The sequence below is a fragment of the Natator depressus genome, chromosome 5 (genome assembly GCF_965152275.1).
Source record: "Natator depressus isolate rNatDep1 chromosome 5, rNatDep2.hap1, whole genome shotgun sequence".
Classification (NCBI taxonomy): Eukaryota; Metazoa; Chordata; order Testudines; family Cheloniidae; genus Natator; species Natator depressus.
Genome location: NC_134238.1, coordinates 74,269,568 through 74,291,763, shown reverse-complemented (window position 1 = coordinate 74,291,763; position 22,196 = coordinate 74,269,568). Strand labels below are relative to the sequence as shown.

Genomic DNA, 22,196 nt, shown 5'->3' with positions numbered 1-22,196 from the left:
TGGATGAGGGAGATGCAGAAGTATGCCCCGTTTTCAGGAATGGGAAATTCCAGCTTCTGCCATTACTACATAAGAACTGCACTTCACTCGCTGTGCAAGCGTAATTCAGTAACTACGAAAGGCACACAAACCTTAAAGCACTAGAGATATTAAAATGTTATTCTCTGACAAGTGACTTACCACAGATGCACCTCTCCCAGTCTGTGTACTACCAAGCCAAGGCATGTTGATAGGGGTGCCAGGATTGCTGTGTGTATAAGGTGTAGTTCCCTGAACATTTGCCAGGTCATCATGAGCATGTATAACCAAGAAGTCATCAGACCTATAAATGCAACATTAGTAACCAGAGGGATGATTAGACAGATTTTTGAAATAAAGCATTGAATTGCTATGGATTAGTTAGTTGAACTATAACCAAATTGCAAGAGGTACTCAAATAAAAATGGAATAAATATACCCTCTAGCCTCCACTTCTGTGTCATCATCAACCCAGGTGTAGATTTGTGTAGCTAGAATCCCAGAAACATCTAGTTCTTGAATGTCATGGGTGGAAGCTATTGCAATGCAGTTCCTGTTTGCCTGAAAAACAGTTACAAAAGAAAGAATTTAAAAACAACAGTTTCCCAGAATGGACCTTTAATTTTACTGTTGTCCTTTTGCTGGTACAATCATTTGACGACAAGCATCTAGCTAGTCGATTTGCAGGTGCACACATTTGTGCGTGCATATTGTACAGGTGTCTACATTCTATTGGGTCTACAACTGTGTAGGAAAAGTTGCAGTGATGGAGCTGAAATCTCTGAAAGTTTGTCCCCTTATGCCTGCCAGGCAAAGGTACACATTCATGTGACTGTATTTATAAGCCCCTTCCTCCTAGGAAGCTTGAGTTCCTTCTTACCGGTCTCCTTGGGGGAAGGCTAAATAGGTTACTGTTTAAGTTCTTATACAACAACATTTCTATCTGAGTGCCTTGCAGATGTATCTGAGTGAACACAAAAGCGCTCTCACATTCTCTCTTTCACCCCCTTCTCACTATACAGTAGAGCATTGTTCTTCAATTGACAGCCTGTGGCCCAGATCCAGCCCATGAGGACCGTCCATTTCACCCATCACCGAACATTAGCTGTCCCTTCATGCCTCCTGGGAAGCAGCAGCCAGAGCTGCTCAGGAAGCAGCAGAGGTCTCCCCCTCTCCCCTCAGAAACGGAGGAGGCTGCAGCCTTTTCTTACTGGGAAAGTGGGAGGAGCAGAAAGAGCCCTACAGCTCAGAGCAACTCCATTTTCCTTCCCCCCACCTCTCCTCTGAGCAGAGATGGCTTGTCCGCTCCTCCCCATTCCCTCCCTGTAAAACCCAACCTGGGGAGGAGAGTGAAGAACTCCTGCAATTGGCACCCCGCCTTGAAGTGGGAGAGGGACCCCACTGCAGTCCTCCTGGCCTGGTAAAGGAGAGGTGAAGAACCCCAGTAGAAGCAGAAGTGAGGCTGTAGAAGCCAGAGTTTATCCAGGGTTGGGCGCTTGATGGGTTGGGCAGATGGGGACTGAATTGATGGAAGCTGAGACGATGCACTTCAGTTTCTTTTCTCGCTGTTTACTGTCATGCCATGTATTTAATTTAGAAACTTTTCATTTACATTTAAACATATTGGAACTAGACTGTTAATACATTTCCACTTGCAGAGGTACACTTAATCAGGCACTTAATCAGAAGCTTATGCAACATAAAAGCACATCAATTGATTGCTTCATTAGTTTACACACATCACGCAGTCAAGTTTTTTTCAGGGGGCAAGGGAGAAGAAAAGATGGTGAAAGCAAGTGTCAAAATGTCAGGCAATAAGAAAGGAAAATTAGACATTCATTTATTTCTCATGAGTTTAACTTCTAATATTAATTTAAAAGTTTTAACAGAATATTAATAGCATGCTGTTTTACTAGCATTACAGTGTATTAGTATAGTTATTTGCAAGACTTCATTGAGTATGGTCTACTGGCATGCTTAAGCTTTTATTTTGTAATTAATAAATACAGTCTAGCACACCACTCTTGAAAGGTTGTGATCCCTGGCCAGTGGCAGGTTCACTGGAGAGCAAACACCTTGAGAGCCCTTTGGCCTGCCAAAATTTGGACATTGTGTTATTTAACCCCCCAGAAAATGTAGTTGAATACCGCTGCAGAAGAGAGTTAGGTGGTTAGACCAAAAGAAGACCATCCTTCCCCCATCTTTTCCCCACTATAACTCCTCCCTTCCTCTTGCCTGATGGGGGATGTTGCTGCTGAGGGTGAGTGGAAAAGTAAAGCACCCATCTCTTCCTCTCTCCAACTGCTGCTCCTCTGTGCTAGCGACTAGGAGCAGAAAAGAGGGCAGTTTAGAAAGGGAGTTCTCTGGGCGTACGAGGAGCAACAGGAGCAACTACATGACTCTTGGGCTGAATTTGTTGGGGTGGGCTGTTTACTGAGCCTAGAAGCCTGCCAAGCACAGCTGACAGCTTCCTAACAAGGCTCTAGCCTGCTATCCTACCCTCATTAATCCCTTTTTGATTCCTTTGTTGGGAGGCAGGATTAGTTTAGGGAGAACAGAGGTTTAAAAAGCCAACTTATAAACGACCAGAGGAGGTAGCAAACAGGAGCAGCAGACTAGGAAATTTTGTGGGGAAACTCGGAGAGGGAGCATGAGAGCCAGCTACATCTAACGTTCTCTAAACTTCGGTCAACAACACCCCTGTCAAAACAAAAACACACACAAATTAGAGGAATGGGCCAAAAGAAATATGATGAGGTTCAACAAGGACAAGTGCAGAGTCCTGCACTTAGGAAGGAAGAATCCCATGCACTGCTACAGACTTGGGACTGAGTGGCTAGGCAGCAATTCTGCAGAAAAGGACCTAGGGGTTACGGTGAATGAGAAGCTGCATATGAGTCAGCAATGTGCCCTTGTTGCCAAGAAGGCTAACGGCATTTTGGGCTGTATAAGTAGGAGCATTGCCAGCAGACTGAGGGACGTGATCATTCCCCTCTATTTGGCATTGGTGAGGCCTCATCTGGAGTATTGTGTCCAGTTTTGGGCCTCTCACTCCAATTTTTCCACATCCTTCTTGTAAAGAGTCCAGAGGAGGGCAACGAAAATTATTAGGGGGGCTGGAGCACGACTTATGAGGAGAGCTGAGGGAACTGGGATTGTTTAGTCTACAGAAGAGAAGAATGAGGGGGGATTTGATAGCTGCTTTCAACTACCTGAAAGGGGGTTCCAAAGAGGATGGATCTAGACTGTTCTCAGTGGTAGCAGATGACAGAACGAGGAGTAATGGTCTCAAGTTGCAGTGGGGGAGGTTTAGGTTGGATATTAGGAAAAACTTTTTCACTAGGAGGGTGGTGAAGCACTGGAATGGGTTACCTAGGGAGGTGGTGGAATCTCCTTCCTTACAGGTTTTTAAGGTCAGGCTTGACAAAGCCCTGGCTGGGATGATTTAGTTGGGGATTAAGTCCTGCTTTGAGCAGGGGGTTACCTAGATGACCTCCTGAGGTCCCTTCCAACCCTGATATTCTATGATCATAGAATCATAGAATATCAGGGTTGGAAGGGACCCCAGAAGGTCATCTAGTCCAACCCCCTGCTCGAAGCAGGACCAATTCCCAGTTAAATCATCCCAGCCAGGGCTTTGTCAAGCCTGACCTTAAAAACCTCTAAGGAAGGAGATTCTACCACCTCCCGAGGTAACGCATTCCAGTGTTTCACCACCCTCTTAGTGAAAAAGTTTTTCCTAATATCCAATCTAAACCTCCCCCATTGCAACTTGAGACCATTACTCCTCGTTCTGTCATCTGCTACCATTGAGAACAGTCTAGAGCCATCCTCTTTGGAACCCCCTTTCAGGTAGTTGAAAGCAGCTATCAAATCCCCCCTCATTCTTCTCTTCCGCAGACTAAACAATCCCAGCTCCCTCAGCCTCTCTTCATAAGTCATGTGCTCTAGACCCCTAATCATTTTTGTTGCCCTTCGCTGGACTCTCTCCAATTTATCCACATCCTTCTTGTAGTGTGGGGCCCAAAACTGGACACAGTACTCCAGATGAGGCCTCACCAGTGTCGAATAGAGGGGAACGATCACATCCCTCGATCTGCTCGCTATGCCCCTACTTATACATCCCAAAATGCCATTGGCCTTCTTGGCAACAAGGGCACACTGTTGACTCATATCCAGCTTCTCGTCCACTGTCACCCCTAGGTCCTTTTCCGCAGAACTGCTGCCTAGCCATTCGGTCCCTAGTCTGTAGCGGTGCATTGGATTCTTCCATCCTAAGTGCAGGACCCTGCACTTATCCTTATTGAACCTCATCAGATTTCTTTTGGCCCAATCCTCCAATTTGTCTAGGTCCTTCTGTATCCTATCCCTCCCCTCCAGCGTATCTACCACTCCTCCCAGTTTAGTATCATCTGCAAATTTGCTGAGAGTGCAATCCACACCATCCTCCAGATCATTTATGAAGATATTGAACAAAACCGGCCCCAGGACCGACCCCTGGGGCACTCCACTTGACACCGGCTGCCAACTAGACATGGAGCCATTGATCACTACCCGTTGAGCCCGACAATCTAGCCAGCTTTCTACCCACCTTATAGTGCATTCATCTAGCCCATACTTCCTTAACTTGCTGACAAGAATACTGTGAGAGACCGTGTCAAAAGCTTTGCTAAAGTCAAGAAACAATACATCCACTGCTTTCCCTTCATCCACAGAACCAGTAATCTCATCATAAAAGGCGATTAGATTAGTCAGGCATGACCTTCCCTTGGTGAATCCATGCTGACTGTTCCTGATCACTTTCCTCTCATGCAAGTGCTTCAGGATTGATTCTTTGAGGACCTGCTCCATGATTTTTCCAGGGACTGAGGTGAGGCTGACCGGCCTGTAGTTCCCATGATCCTCCTTCTTCCCTTTTTTAAAGATTGGCACTACATTAGCCTTTTTCCAGTCATCCGGGACTTCCCCCGTTCGCCACGAGTTTTCAAAGATAATGGCCAAGGGCTCTGCAATCACAGCCGCCAATTCCTTCAGCACTCTCGGATGTAACTCGTCCGGCCCCATGGACTTGTGCACGTCCAGCTTTTCTAAATAGTCCCTAACCACCTCTATCTCCACAGAGGGCTGGCCATCTTTTCCCCATTCTGTGATGCCCAGCGCAGCAGTCTGGGAGCTGACCTTGTTAGTGAAAACAGAGGCAAAAAAAGCATTGAGTACATTAGCTTTTTCCACATCCTCTGTCACTAGGTTGCCTCCCTCATTCAGTAAGGGGCCCACACTTTCCTTGGCTTTCTTCTTGTTGCCAACATACCTGAAGAAACCCTTCTTGTTACTCTTGACATCTCTTGCTAGCTGCAGCTCCAGGTGCTATTTGGCCCTCCTGATATCTTTCCTACATGCCCGAGCAATATTTTTATACTCTTCCCTGGTCATATGTCCAACCTTCCACTTCTTGTAAGCTTCTTTTTTAAGTTTAAGATCCGCTAGGATTTCACCATTAAGCCAAGCTGGTCGCTTGCCATGTTTACTATTCTTTCGACTCATCGGGATGGTTTGTCCCTGTAACCTCAACAGGGATTCCTTGAAATACAGCCAGCTCTCCTGGACTCCCTTCCCCTTCATGTTAGTCCCCCAGGGGATCCTGGCCATCTGTTCCCTGAGGGAGTCGAAGTCTGCTTTCCTGAAGTCCAGGGTCCGTATCCTGCTGCTTACCTTTCTTCCCTGCGTCAGGATCCTGAACTCAACCAACTCATGGTCACTGCCTCCCAGATTCCCATCCACTTTTGCTTCCCCCACTAATTCTACCCGGTTTGTGAGCAGCAGGTCAAGAAAAGCGCCCCCCCTAGTTGGCTCCCCTAGCACTTGCGCCAGGAAATTGTCCCCTACGCTTTCCAAAAACTTCCTGGATTGTCTATGCACCGCAAGATCATCAGAAGAGTAGAAATAATGCAGGCAGAAGTCCAGCAGCAGAGTGTGGGCTATCAAGTTTATTGCACTGAATGAAGTGTGTAAGATTATCTGTCTTGTGGCCTGGTGGCATATCTGTGCATTCGATGCAAGCAACTCATGGCCCTCAGAGACTAAGTATGGGCTCCTGAGATTAGAGTGGCTGAACTGAAGGAGTTAAGGGAGAGAGTTACACAGATGCGATTTTCAGAGACATGGTAGAGCAGTCCCATCCCTAAGGAAAGGGATAGATAATAAAACAGAAAATATCATAATGCCACTATATAAATGCATAGTAGGCCCACACCTTGAATATTGTATGCAGTTCTGGTTGCCCCGTCTCAAAAAAGATACATTAGTATTGGAAAAAGTACAGAGAAGGGCAACAGAAATGATTAAGGGTATGGAACAGCTTCCATATGAAGAGAAGTTAGAAAGACAGACTGTTCGGCTTGGAAAAGAGATGACTGAGGGGTGAGTCTACAACATCGTGAATAGTGTGGAGAAAGGGAATAATAAAGTTTTATTTACACCTTCACACAACACATGAACCAAGGGTCACTCAATAAAATTAATAGGCAGCAAGTTTAAAACAACCAAAAAGTAAGTACTTCTTCACAGAGTCACCTGTGGAACTCATTGCCAGAGGATGTTGGGGAAGCCAAACAAGTGGCCAATCCCAGGTGCTTCAGAGGGAATGAACAGAACAGGTAATCATGAAGTGAGCCATACCCTGTTGCCCATTCCCAGATTCTGGCAAACAGAGGCTAGCGACACCAAATTGCCCTGTTCTGTTAATTCCCTCTGAAGCATCTGGCACCAGCTATGGTCAGAAGGCAGGATACTGAGCTAGCTGGACCATTAATTCGACCCAGTATGGCCGTTCTTATGTTCTGTTCAGTAAGACATGAAGAACAGGAGTGGGAGCACTGAGTGCAGCAAGGAAGGGAGCTGCTGCAAGTTTAACCTCTAGTGACAGGGGAGGAGGACAGAGGAAGGAACACTGGGACAGTTCAAGCCATATTCGGACTGCTGGCAAGTGTGATATATTCTTACACAGTAAGAGTACTATCTATAAGAATAGTCTGAAGCATAATGTAATGAAATATGTCCAGTCTATTTTAACACACAAAATTAGCTTTTCTTTATACTCACTTTATTGACTGCAAAAGCAGTAATGATGTCAGATTCCTTATGAATAATTCTTGCTTTACCTCCTGGATATCCCAGATTTGCTTCTATCTGTATTTAGGAAATAAAATCCATATTTCTGTAAGTACAAGCCTTTGTTCAACTTTTAATTCATATTGCAAACATAAAGGCGAAATACTAGACCATATCTGATTATTACATAAATGTCTCAATAGCAAACATAATGTGGTATATGCTAAGTAGGATCCTTAATTGAGTCTACTCGGAAAACTAAAATGTTAGAAGTATTAACAGGTTTGGCTTCTTTTTTTATTCTATCAAGCTTGCCATATTGGGGGATTCTACAAGTTCTCATCTCAATCACACTTTTGTACCCCATTATCTTCCTTGAAATGCTAGAGAGGGATGTGGACTGCACACGTATATGAGGATGTTGATGAGAAAAAACATCAGGCACTTTATTATGTTTACACTTGATTTTTTACTAAGGAAGGATCACAAGAGATCCATAAGGGACTTGTGAATATTTGATGCAACTTACTTCTTTGTACGTCAGCACTGAAGTAGATGAGATCAGCCAAGGGACGTGCAGATAAATAATTTGAAATTCCTGTCTTATTTTGCCCACCTGCCATCCATTCAATGATACAAATCTGCTGGGCTATCCTGCACTTTTTCACATTTCAAAAATACACAAATTGAAGCAGCTGATAGAAAAGATGTAGCTTTGGAATGAGGATTTTTCTATCTAAGGTAGCATTTGACTCTTTTGACTGATCTGCATTCAATTCTAAAGCAGAAATCACTTTACAAAGTATTTTAGATATTTGTCAGGGCAGTACAAGATTCCAAAGAGGAACCTGCGACGGCACTGATAAAATTGAGAAATTCCCAGGGGAACAAAACCATTACCACTATAATGAGATCATGAAGTGCTACAAAACATCAATGAGGACACAGAAATTAGGACCTGTATTGCAAACTTGAATTTGGTAAGTGCTCCAAAATATAACAAGTGCAAGGTTCCAGAACTGCTGTTTTCTGGCTTCTTTATCTCAGTTTATCGAATCTGAAGTCTTTGCCAGTCTTAAAGGCCCAGAGGCCTCATTCAGCATTGGGACTCCATTGTACTAGTCCCTGTTTAAACAAATGCAGACATGTGGTCACTAGTACCATGTGGTATCCAGCTCCTTGGAACAGTGTACATAGAAGCTTCCCTGCTCCTTTTACTCTCATAAATCCTAAACTTTCAAGGGAGTATTTTATTGTTTTAATTAGCTGGTTTTTTTTCCTTCTCCTCTACTTCCACTGTTACTGTAAGTGTGACACAGTTAACCAGATACTAAGTTTAGGATTTTCATATACGCTGCAGTAAAAACAGTCTGCATTTTCCTTTCCTACTGTTTACTAAAAAGATACTTGCATTGCTTATGTTACACCTGTAGTTATATTTGAAATATTTGGTACAGTATATGTTTGGAAGACATAAGATGCCACCTTGAGTTTGGTCATTTTGCAGAGGTCACCTTTTAAATAAAGCTAAAACAGCCTTGAAGGTATGAAAAAAAAATTCTATTATTCAATTCTTACTGAAATACACAAAACAGAGTTATCTTAATTAGAAAAAATCCGCATGAAAGGTTTATTCTTGATGTGCTTCCAATCATGAATTTAAAAGCATGATGAAAGGGCTGGTTCAGTGACCTAGTGGTAATACACTGCACTACTACAGTGCAGTGGAGATTAGAATCTAAAACCCATTTGCTGATCCATGCAGAAGTTAGCTAATATTCTGTCAGAAAGCGTACTTCATGCTGTTACCAGGGTGCATTCCACTGGCTCACTGGGTGATAAATAGCACACTTTCCATAGATCCATATATTTTTAAGATGAGGTGGAACCATTATGATAATCTAATGTGACCTTCTGCGCAACACAGGCCACAGATCTTTCTGAATGAAGCCCAAAATTTCTGGTTGAATGACAATATAGCCTTTAAATACAGTCACCCAATTTTAATTTAAGGAACATGCTGCCACAGCAGGAACCCAATGCTACAAAAGAGGCAGAGATCCCACCAAAAGGTCTATAATCCTGGTAAGGAAGGAGTGATCCTAGGGAGCATGCAATGCTGCTTTCAGGGTTGAAGCAATGCACGTCAATGTCTTGAAGTGACCAAGAATTCTACCTCGATTCCTGAATCTTAGGCATGCTATGTTATGGTAAGCAAATTATAGAAGAATTGTGTGAGGTTGAGTAGCTTTTAGTGAAATGCAGCTCACCTATGAAAATATATAAAAATGTCTAAAACAGGCCTTTTTAATGGCTGGAAACAAAATAAAGTTTTATTGCTAATAAACTGGAATTAAGCATGAGTTGAATGGAATTCTTATCTGTATCAACAATCAAAAAATTCATAATCGACAATCCTCAAATCCACATTGTGAAGTATTGTAGTGATTAAGTGCAAAAATTGTGCTAAGTTACTATCTCATGAGGGACTGAGGCACAAAATAGCATATTCTGCTTTTATGGGACAATATACTAATGCAATACTTACCTTTCTCACATGGCTGTTCAATCAACTGTTTTTAAAGTGCTTACAAACAACTTTAAGTGTCATGTATGTGCAAAATATTAGCATAGAATTAGTACATAGCAAATTATTAATCCATATACTAATTCTGTTATGCATTCTAACTCAAGTTTCAATGCAGCTGTAAGGACACGGAGAATTTATTTTAGAATCAGTCTTGATTTGCAGAACTACATCCTATACAATATTACTGATGTAACTGCCAGACTTCTTGCAAAGTTAAGCTCACCACACTGCGCACAGTTGTAAACAGGTTAACGAAGATGAATATCAGTTTAATGATTGTAGACAGTAGGTGTTTCCGAGTGAAAGAATAAGTCTAATTTCATTTGAAAATTATCATTGTGTACCTTATTGAAGATGGGGTCCTCCAACATTGTATTTTTGATGGTTTCACTGTGGTCCTCTAATGACTTCACCAAGAAAGAACAATCACAGGAAAAAGAGTAAAGATAAGATTAACATGCAAGGTACTGAGGAAATCCTTACTCCTATGTTAATCTTTCCAACACACAACAAAATTAAAAAAACACTCCACACTGAATTGCACAGATACTCACATAAAAATATTTTGTTCAGCATTTATAGTCTAATTCTCAAATTTTCTTCCCAATCTACACGTTTGCTGAAAAAATGACTTTTAAGGTTATATTCTATAGTGAATCACAGTGTTTCATCTACTTTAGTAGTCAACTTCTGTGTAAAACTTAGAACTTACCAGTATGACACACTGATGGTGAATGTACTAGCAATGACAGCAGGAAATCCCACAGTAGTCAAATAAAGTCATTTTAAAGTAAGGACATAGCTAGCAGTTCTAAACTACTGATATTGCTTCACAAGCACTTAAGGCACACATCAAGTGCAGCATAACAACAGAGCTGCATTAATTAAATGAAGAATTTTTGTCACACGTTAGATATCTGTCCCTCCTCCATCTCCCTCTATTCCTACACTGCCATTATCCTCCTCACAGCTGAGGAGAACAGGTTCGGACTTCCTCAGGAATGTGACAAAACTGCACCATGTATTAGTCATAGTGGATAACTCAAAATGTTACAACAGACTTTCAATTTCAGCTCATCAGGAAGAAACAAGCTTGTAATCAAAGTCTAGATCTACCATGCTGCCTCAAAACTATTTCATACCAGTAAGAATGCTTAAATACTGCTAACATCCTGTACATAAATGACTACTCTTTCACATAAACACACATACGTGTTATTTAAACTTTATCTTTTATAGAGTACTGAAGAATGCAATCACTCCATATTTAGTGAAAATTCATGTACACTAGAATTCCTGTTCACCTGACAACTATCTTGATTGTCCTACAGATGTTCCATTGCTCTGATCATATCCTCCTGTCTGATTCTCTGAGACAGCAGTATCTCTCTGACACTAGTCATGCCCTGGTACCACAGCCTCATGTCAATAACTGACATGAAATATACACTCCAGAGATTCAGCCCAAATGGAGCCATAGTCAAGGAGAAGCAGAATATAAAATCTGAGGATTAAGTGGAGGCAATCTAGAAAAACAAAACCACCTTTCAGCAACATGGGATTAGTTTTTAAAGCTCTGCTGTTTTTAATTCTCGGAAAGAGAATTAAAAGGGAAATGGGGAAAGGTAATAGAAAGTGACAGGAAAAGAAAAAAATGTGGAAGAGGAACAAAAGCAGCACATTAAAAAAACTGCACTGAATTACTGAGAAGCGTAACAAATGGTAACTTTTAAAAAAGATTAATACCCTCTCCTCAGCTTAACGTACAGATGGTTTTAAAATACTATTAATTCTGGGGGCAGCTCTTTCTAAACCAATACAAATTTCCTATAGTATTGTACTGTTCTGAGTGGTAGTTTAAGCTATGATTACATGTGATTTTTCTCTGTTAGAGCATTGCCATGTTCAATTAAAATCTCAAATGATCCTACGGTCATTTACCATTTACTCTTGGCAGGGCTGCCTTATGGAGTTCCATAGGAGGGGATAAATGATATGTTTATGGGGTAGGGGCTAGACAGCAGATAGTGAGTGCTATCACCAATAAAATAGTACAGTAATTAATGATAAGCAAGGAGCAATGATGGAGCACCCAAAGAAAAGAAGAGAAAAAGTTACAACTTTTAAAAGTGTGTTTTAAGAGCATGTGGCCTAGAAAGCCAGGGTGTGGATAGAGAACCTTATTCAAGTAGTATCACTTGCACTGTAAATGGGAGCTGAGTTTATTTTGATGTTTTTCAAAACTATAAGGTAAGGAGGTAGGATTCAGTAGGCAATCATGGGATGCACAAGATAAACTGGTAGGGACAGACTCAATTTTGAAGGTTATGACTGATTAGGTTGCAAATTGGAATCTTTTGGGTGTATAAAACTGTCAGCCTTTGAGGTAACTCTTATTACCATCTTAGGCCAAAATTTCCAACAATGCAAGGCTTTTCATACATTTCAAAAGGTAGCCATTTACTTTTTGTTTTGAGGGGCACTGTGGGACTTATATCAAGGTAACACCCAAAATGCAGCAAAATTTTTCAACCCATGAGATTTGGTATCTAGGGACAGCCCCCAAACACCAAGCCTGTTATCCACAAATTTGTGCTCTAGAAAGCAAGTAAGCCAGCTTTCATATGTTTTACCTTAAATCCAGGCTCTTACTTAACATAATTTTATGTACTATACAGACCTCATTTAGGCATCTTTTCTTTGTAAATATATTTCTGATGAAGGTTTCCTGGACTTCCTCTTGTTTAACTAGGTACTGCCAAAGCCTCTTCACAGACTGTGCAACATGACTGTTAGATCTATAGATAAAAATTAAAATAAGTATGTGTTTATTTATGCTGGTAATCACAAGAGATTCAAATTATTATTAGCATACAACTCATACCAAATAAAATGCTGTAAAAGGAAATGTTCAGGTTGTGACGAACTGAAAATGTGGAAATCCAGAATTGAGTCAGCCACAGCTATCGTTTCCTGTGTCAATTAGCGAAGTACAAATAATTATATATTTAACAATTAACAGAGTGCCCAAGATTGCAGTATAAATGGCACAGTATATTATGATACACAATATACTTTTCTGAGACCTCTGAAAACACCTAGCCATAGTTAGACTCCAACTTCAAATTTACAGCTTACATTTTGAAGTTTCCTTAATGCTTTGCTGAGTTCCTTGCCCTGATAGGGGGAGGAAATTTAAGTTATTAACCAATATGCTAGGAGCAGATAAGCATAGATAATACCAACAAATACTGAAAGTGAAAACATAGCTGTACCAGGATAATGATGCATAGGAATTACTCCTTATCACAGCAGTGGCTTAGAATAATTTTGTTTTCCCCAAGAAACTAAACTATGTTTAAGGTAAACGGTAAAGAAACAAAACAATAAAAATACCCTCCAAATTTTATTCCCTCCCATTTTTTAAAAAGAATTACTATTTAACCTTAAGAACATCAAGGGGTATCAGAAATTGGTTTTCCTGTTTGTACTTGAGGATCATCTAGAAGACTGACAAACTCAAGTGCAAAAGTAACATCAAAACAGACAAACCTGAGCTCACCCCTCACTTGAAAGGGAGGACTTCTTGTATCTTTCACAAAGCCCTTTTCTCCCAATAGTTTGTCAAGATTTTGAGTTAAACAGGTTTTAAAGAAACAGAATAGTAGTGAACCTCAGATGAATATGCTGTAAGTAACCCAACAACTGTGGAAATCTTTGGAAAGGTGGCTAGGTTCAAAACCATGAAGGAGTCAAGAGCACAGCCAACTACTGGATACTCAAGAGTGGGGGGAGGGAGGGAATAGAGATGTGTGTACAGTATATCGTTCAAAATTTTTTTTTAAAATGAAGTAAATGAGACAACTAAGATTACAGTTGTTAGGAACTACCAGTTTACAATGGAAAAGAAGTGCACCTAACTGCTGGCTGTGGAGCTCATGCAGATGCCATTGGGAGAAAAGGAACATATGGTTACATAAATGTGTGGTGTTGATATCCAATTTAAAAAACTGAGTTACAAATTACTTGCTGATACCACAATGTTTTCGGTTGCATGATGAAATATTATGAGCCCACAGTCAATGCAGGGAAGAAAAGTTACTGAAGTGAGCTGTAGCTCACGAAAGCTTCTGTTCAAATAAATTTGTTAGTCTCTAAGGTGCCACAAAGTACTCCTTTTCTTTTTACTGTTGCTTTTGTTGTAACTAGGAAAGAGAGAGGGAACTTCTTTTATGACAATGTTCGTTTAGACCTTGCCCTGGTCTCCTTAACACCACAATGCTTCCTCAGAAGATAGATCAAAGACCTGTCACACTTTTTTTTTTTTAAATTAACAAATGGTCAGCTACTGAAATGAATAAGGATCCTTACTCTGATTGTGGCCAAATATAGGTTTGCCCCCACTTAAACAGTAAATTGACTTTTGGCATTGGGCTTTGCAAACTTCAAAAATGTGATTTCTTTCTCCACATCTGACTATCTTCATTGCTTAGGGCCAAAGTTTCAGAAGTCTATACACACATGCTAAATTGCACACATTTGAGCGTACAGTTATAACTGAGAGAAAGTATGGCACATGCACACATGCCAGGCATGCATCTACCTGGACATATGCACTAAATCTGTGCTACTTGCATATACAAGCAAACATTTCTGAAATTATGGCCCTTCACTTCCTTACCGAGGAAAACTAATTAAAATGTTCAGAAGATGTACATTAACACATTTTTTCAAAGTCACATACTCACTTGAAAGGAGTGTTTGTAGGTTCAAGCAAAGCTTTGTGGCGAAGGAGCGCAGGACCTGCCAATAATGCATCCTCAGAAATATGAGCAGAAATTAAATTCTGAGGTGGGCCACCATGTATCTCAAGTCGCCGGAGAAGAACTTGCTCCCAGCGCTGAAATGTCTTCAGAATGGCATGGCACAGCGGGGAGCTAACTGGAAGCTCTACAAGGACAAATCAAACAAAATAAACTATTTTATGTCTGCTAGAATCTTGATGAGAATCACTTCACTGTCAAGTGTTTCAAATACTTTAATCTAACGTACATCTGTTTATTATACACATGCACACTTTTAAAAAAAAAATTATTTATGAACAAGTGGTCTGGGTGTAGAGCATTGTATTGCTCTTTGCTGGCAGAAGAGCTAGATATGGGAGGAGGGCCCAAGCATCTAGGCCAGTGTATGTATAGCACCAGAGATATACTTTGACCTACAAAAGGAAAAAACATGGTTCATTAATTAACTTGGAGAAGGAAAGCACATGGTTCATTAACTAACTCGGGGTAGTGAAAAACATTTATATACAGCTATTGACAACTTTCTTAAATGATTAAGAGGTAAACAAAACTGCTAGAAATTGGAACCCAAAATATATAAGTACTAATACTTCGTGGAAAAAACCTCAGTATTTAAAGTGTACCAATGTTACTATAGTAATAGTGTCAGGATAAATAAATCCAAAACTACTGAACAAGTTATTTACAACACACTGCTGAATGCAGAAGCTAAAAGGCTGATTAGTATTTATTATGCAATTAAGTTACTGAATTCATTGTCGGATTATTGAATATGGAAAGACATCTCCATTACTGCACTCTTACCTGAAAGATCATGCCCAGCCAAGGGGTAGAAATTCTTCAACCTATGAAGCACCAACTGAACCATAGCCAATCGCATGAGTGACCAGCTAACAACAAGAAAATACGCATGAGTCATTGATTGACCTCGGCCAACTGTAAGAAAATTTCACTTTAAAATAAAACTTTAACATCTCTACTATAGGAATATTTTTAGCTTTTATTAACCAAAATATTATAAAGAGTTAACAAACCATGAATATATTTAAAATCTTAAGGATACCTTGGATGCCAAAACAACTGAATGCATCCGATGAAGTGAGCTGTAGCTCACGAAAGCTTATGCTCAAATAAATTGGTTAGTCTCTAAGGTGCCACAAGTCCTCCTTTTCTTTTTGCGGATACAGACTAACACGGCTGTTACTGTGAAAACAACTATTACACATAATAAAAAAGACATCATTAAAATATTATATCCATGCGTTATTTATAATGAAACAAAGATGATAATGCATTCCTAGGAAATATATACATTTCTTGAAGGGCTGCCATATTATATCACACACTTCTGCAGTAAGTTCCCAGAAATGCACTGTCAACAGTGTCAGAAAAAAATATGAGAATCTAAGCGATTCATACCTGTATGAATTTGAATTAGAGTGCTCCTGAAGGTGTAAATCTGATGTAAAATCATCATCCTCATCATCACTTCCCTGACTCTCCTCTGAATCATATTCTACTCTACTTTGTGAGGTTGGAAGAAAAGGCTAAAAAAGCATAGAAAAAATATTTTAGTTCAGCAAAACTATATCTGCCAAAACTATTTCAAACTGTTTCAAATACTATTAAAATGTATGGTAATATTTAAAAAAGACAGTTACCTTTTCCATAACTGGTGTTCAAGATGTGTTGCTCATGTCTATTCCACAATAGGTGTGCGTGCTCACCATGTGCACCGGTGCCGGAAGTTTTTCCCCTAGCAATACATGTAGGGGAGAGTCGGCCTGGTGCGGTACAAGGGGAGCTGCGCCTCTCCCCACCCTCAGTTCCTTCTTGCCAGACAACTCCGACAGAGGGGAAGGAGGGTGGGATGTGGAATAGACATGAGCAACACATCTCGAAGAACACCAGTTACGGAAAAGGTAACTGTCTTTTCTTCTTCTTCGAGGGATTGCTCATGTGTATTCCACAATAGGTGATTCCAAGCTATATCTGTTGGAGGTGGGTAGGAGTTCACAAGTCCCCAGGATGGAGCACAGCCCTGCAGAACCCAGTGTCATCCCTGGTTTGGGGGACGATCACATAGTGTGAAGTGAACGTGTGAACCGAAGACCACGTGGCGGCCCTACAAATGTCCTGGATGGGGACATGGGCCACGAAGGCAGCCAACGAAGCCTGCCCGAGTCAAGTGTGCCCTCACAATGGGTGGCAGGGGGATACCCGCCAGCTCATAACAGGAATGGATGCACGAAGTGATCCGATTGGAAAGCTGCTGAGTGGAAAATCGGCTGGCCACTCAGCCAAGGTGACAAACAGTTGCGAGGACTTTCTGAACGGCTTAGTCCGCTCGAGGTAGAAAGCCAGAGCCCGCTGCACATCGAGCGTATGGAGACAGTGCTCCTCACTGGATGCATGAGACTTGGGGCAGAGGACCGGTGGAAAAAATGTCCTGACCCATGTGGTACACGGAGACCACCTTTGGGAGGAACACGGCGTGTGGGCGGAGCTGGACCTTGTCTTTATGAAAGATTGTTTACGGCTGCTCAGAGGTCAGGGCCCTGAGCTCCGAGACTCGCCTGGCCAATGTGATTGCAACTAGGAAGGCCACCTTCCACTAGAAGTGAGCCCAGGAGTATGTGGCCAGTAGTTCAAACGGGGGCCCCGTGAGACAAGCCAACACCAAGTTTAGGTCCCACTGCGGGGATCTAGAATATGGAAAAAAACGGTCCAAACCCTTAAGGAATTGGCCAGTCATAGCATGGGAAAATACCGTGTGCCCTTGCACTGGCGGATGGAAGGCCAACATAGCTGCCAGGTGCACCTTGACTGGCAAGGGCGACAGGCCCTGGGCATTCAGGTGGAGGAGGTAATCAAGGATAAGCTGGATCGAGGCAGTCACCGGGGAGACACCCTGGTCTGCCTCCCACCTAGAAAACTGGGACCATTTCGCCAAATAAGCGGGGTGAGTGGAGGGCTGTCTACTTTCGAGGATGACGCGCTGAACCTGCCCTGATCACATCCTTTCCTCTCCACCTAACCTCTGAGCAGCCATGCCGCGAGGTGAAGAGCTGCCAGGATGGGGTGGAGGAGGCGGCCCTGGTCCTGAGAGAGCAGGTCTGGGCGGAGCAGTAACGGCCACGGCGAAGCTACCACTAGGCCTGTGAGGGTCCCATACCAATGCTGCCTGGGCCACGCTGGGGCAATCCGGAGGACCCGGGCCTTGTTCGTCTTTATCTTCTCCAAGACCCTGCTGATTAGAGGGAATGGGGGAAAAGGCATAGAGAAGCTGGCCTGACCAGGACCGGAGAAAGGCATCAGAGATAGTGCCCCTCCCCAGGCCTCCCCGGAGCAGAACCGGGGGCATCACCAGTTCTGCTGAGTCGCGAACAGGTCCACCTGGGGAGTTCCCCACCTTTGGAAGAGCCAGAGGGCCACTTCCAGGTGGAGGGACCACTCATGTTGTGAGGAAAAATCCCTGCTCAAGCGATCTGCCCTCTCGTTCCAGGTGCCTGGTAGGTGGAAGGCCTTCAGGTGGATGTTGTGGGCTATACAGAAGTCCCACAGCCTGAGTGCTTCGCGGCAGAGAATCAGGCCCCGCCTTGCCTGTTGACATAGAACGTAGAGGCCATTTTGTCCATGAGGACCCTGACTACCTTGCCCTCCAGGTGCAAGTAGAAGGCCATACATGCCAGCCACACCACCCTGAGCTCCTTGACGTTTATACATAAGGTCAGGTCTTGAGCCGACCACAGGCCTTTGGTCTGAAAGTTTCCCACATGTGCCCCCCAACCCAGGTCCAATGCATCGGACACCAGCTCCAACAACAGGGCCCTGTCCCTGAACAAGACCCCTTGGAGCATGTTGTTTGGGGTGGACCATCACCGTAGGGAGGTGATCACAAAGTCTGGCACTGTGAGGACCTTGTCCATCCTGTTCGTGGCCTGGGAGAACTTCGAGGGCAACCAGAGCTGGAGGGGCCTTATCCTGAGTCTGGCGTAATAGACCACATACGTGCACGCCGACATGTGACCCAAGAGTTGTAGGCAAACCCTTGCTGTTGTCACTGGGAACCTTGTGACCAAGTCGATGAGACCTTTTAGGGTCTCGAATCTGTCTGGTGGGAGAGAGGCCCTTGCTGACACTGTGTCCAGGAGCGCACCGATAAACTCTATGCATTGGACTGGGACTTGGTGTTGTTTACCAACAGGCCCAAGGCGGTGCATGTGGACAGGAGGAGCGCTACGTGATCCCTGACCTGCGACCGGGAGGTGACCTTGATAACCTACATGCATTTTGTAAACACCCTGGGGGCAGTGGACAGACCAAACGGGAGGACCGTGAATTGGTAATGATTCTGTCCCACCACAGAATGGAGGAAGCACCTGTGCCCCTCGAATGTGTGGATGTGGAAGTAAGCGTCCTATAGATTGAGGGCAGCATACCAGTCCCCGGGATCCAGAGAGGGGATGATGGAGGCCAGGGAGACCATGCGGAACTTGAGCTTCACAATGTACTGGTTCAGACCTCGGAGGTCCAGGATGGGCCTGAGCCCCCCTTTGGCCTTCGGGATAAGGAAATAACAGGAGTAATACCCCTTGCCCATAAACTCCTCGGGCATGGCCTCTATCGCTCCTAGACCTAGGAGCTGCCCCACCTCCTGCTCAAGCAGAGCTTCTTGCGAGGGGTCTCCCAAGGGGGACGGGGGGTGGTTGGGCAGGGAGCAAGTAAACTGGAGGGTGTAACCCCGGGAGATGGTGTTGAGGACCCATTGGTCTGAACTTAGCTGTGACCAGACCGGAAAGAAAGCACACAACTGGTTGGAGAAGGAAAGCTTTATTGGGGGTGGATCCCTGATGAGAACTGGTGGGGTGCCCCTGAGCGTCCCATCAAAAACACCTTTTCCCCGCCTGCTTGCCCTTGGAGGACCCAGGCTGGGGGGCAGGCTGGTGTTTGACACAGGGCATTTGAAAGTTTATCCATGAAGGGGTGGCGAGGCAAGGTCACCCTACCCGGTGCCAATGGGGACAACATGTTAAACAGGGAGTCTAAGAGCTCTCCCATCTCCTCTGCCTGGAGGTGGAAGCTTGCTGCCACCCTCTTTAAGAGTTTTTGGCGCGCCCTGTAGTCCTCCTGCGGGATGGAGGGGGATGGGGCCTCAAACGCCTCCTCCAGGCAGGGCGAAGAGGCCAGTGCAGTGCTCTGGGTGTCGGCCAGCACCGGAGGGTCTGCCACCCAGTCGGACTCCGGGCACGGTGCTGAGGACGAACAACCCACCGCCTCCTTTCTCGGGGGTCTGGAGAGGGAGGCTGATGGTGCCTCCGAAGCTCCGCCCACCGAGCAAGCTCCCACCGGGGGCTGTGCTGGAGACCACGGTGCCCACTGGTACCCTTGGGCTGGCCATGACGCTCAGAGCCACTGCATCTGCTGTGGCACCGACGGGGCCGGCTGTTTGGGTTGGCTGGTCTGGCCCATCGAAGGATGGCTACGAGTGGAGACTGGGCTGGCGTAAGATCTGCTGCTGTCTCTGGACCGGGAGAAGTGGTGGTGCCGGGATTTACGACGGCCCCAGGACCGCAATATTGATGTGGAGGACCGGTACTGGCAGCAACCGCTGCTCGCTCCGCAAATGGCCTTGACGGGCAGACCTGAGACGGTGAAATGCCAGCGATCCACGCCTGGGGCTGCAATGTCTTGGCAGAGACTTGGAGCGGGAGTCCGAGAGGGAACGGCATTTACGACCATGCCGTGATTGACTGCAGTACCCTCTCTGAGATGCAGACCGATGGCGACGCCCACTGCAGTCCCACCAATATTCGCTCCTTGAGGACGAGTGGTGCCGCAAGTCCTGGCTGGACAGAACCCAGCCAGACAGTCTGGTTGGTGTAGAGGGCGATCCACCTGGATTCTGCACCGAACGATCGCTGGGTGGTGATTGGCGTTGGGACCGGTACCGGGCCGGAGGCGACTGCGGAGATCCCAGCGACGGCTTCCTCTGGAGCGTGGGGCTGACATTGGCGGCACTCTAGGCACTGGAATGGACATAACGTCCCGGGCTGCCTGGAAGGCTTCAGGCGTGGACGGCATCCGGACATCCGGAGAGGCCTGTTCCGAAGGGGTCAGACTACTCCGCTCAACATGAGTCGGAGGCCTGGGGCCCGGTGGGGATCGAGGACTGCCTGACATGGGACTAGCCTCTGTCCCAGACATCCCTCGGTGCTGCTGCAAAGGGGGAGTCTTCCTGGCCCTCTTGGTGTGCCCCGTGGACGGGGAGCAGTGCCGACTGGTCAATGGCACCGGAGGCTCACCACATACCGACGCCGTGGTCCTGGGTACCAGTTTGGAGCGGCGTGCCGGGGTCAGGGTCAGCCCTGACTCCATCAGGATGGCCCGGAGCCTAACATCCCTTTCTCTTTTGGTCCAAGGCTTAAATGACTTGCAAATCTTGCACCTTTCGCTGATATGGGTTTCTCTCAAGCAGCACAAACAGTCTGCGTGCGGGTCACTTCTTGGCACAGAACGCCTACAAGAGCCGCACGACTTAAACCCCGGGGCATGCTCACTGACTAACTAAACTGACTAAAGGTACTAACACTGAACGAATGAACAGTTCAAAGCTGGAGCAGAGCAGTTCCGATGCACCTTCAATGGCGGCAAGAAGGAACTGAGGGTAGTGGAAGTGCGCAGATCCCCTTATACCGCACCAGGCAGGCGCCACTCCAGGGGTCACGGGGGGGCGCTCCCCACTCGGGTACTGCTAGGGGAAAAACTTCTGGCACAGGTGCACGTGGTGAGCCTGCACACCTAGTGTGGAATAGACATGAGCAATCACTTGAAGAAGAATGTTATTGTTCATGAATTCTAATAATTTCAACCCTGATGAAGAAAACCAGTTTATTTTTAAAACCTCATATTTCAGCACAATTGGCTTCAAAACTAGACAAGTTACTCTATTTACATAATACTTTACATTTTCAAAAGATTAATTATTTTCCACTACTTGTGTTTCAGTAACACCTAAAAGCTCCAATCAGGGACAGGACCCCTGTGCTAGTATTGGACAAAGACAAGAAGAGAATTTTTGCCCCAAAGACCTTGCAATCTGATTTAGCACTAGACATGACAAGCAAGGATAACGAACAATAGGAGAGAAGGGTTTGGCAGAGGTGGCAGGATGGAGGGTAGATGAGGTGAGCAACAACAAGATTACATAGTTACTTAAACTAGATGAAGTACACTCACAACTTGATGGTTTTAGATCAACTGAAAGTGTTTTTATAGAAGTATGAACTATTCCCAGCCATCTCTTGACATAGGTATCATTAGCTGGCTGATTTTCTGCAGGCATAATACAGGTGAGTTCTGAGGAGGGATTTGCAGAAAGGGTAGCTGCCTTACAGTTATTCCATGATGGGTATTACATTCAGAGAGAGCACCAGGGAAGAAGATAGAGAGGTTTCTGGAATAAGGTCATACATCATGGAATGGGTGGATGTAGTAAAAGACAAGGGCAAGTAAGTAAGGGCAGTCAGAGTTACGAAGGGTCTGGAAGGTGGTGACAAGAAGATTGAACTCTATGAGATTGAGATGGAAAAGTAGTGGAGTCATTCCGAGAGCGATTGAAGTGGTCAGGTCACAAGCTAAGAGGTTGACTGAGGCCAGCGATACTCAGGCCT

The 22,196-nt window shown here is 44.4% G+C and overlaps 1 protein-coding gene across 2 annotated transcripts in view; it reads right to left on the bottom strand.

Annotated features, from left to right (window-relative positions):
* The window catches only part of DMXL1 (Dmx like 1), a 136,903-nt gene that overhangs the window by 17,135 nt on the left and 97,572 nt on the right, over positions 1-22,196 (bottom strand). For both annotated transcript variants that reach the window (XM_074953007.1, XM_074953006.1), the window contains 8 exons: positions 15,943-16,070; positions 15,328-15,413; positions 14,467-14,668; positions 12,399-12,516; positions 10,063-10,125; positions 7,120-7,206; positions 458-579; positions 181-322 (listed from right to left, as the gene is read on the bottom strand). In XM_074953007.1, the coding sequence (XP_074809108.1) occupies positions 181-322; positions 458-579; positions 7,120-7,206; positions 10,063-10,125; positions 12,399-12,516; positions 14,467-14,668; positions 15,328-15,413; positions 15,943-16,070 (948 nt within the window). The remainder of the gene's footprint in view (positions 1-180; positions 323-457; positions 580-7,119; positions 7,207-10,062; positions 10,126-12,398; positions 12,517-14,466; positions 14,669-15,327; positions 15,414-15,942; positions 16,071-22,196) is intronic.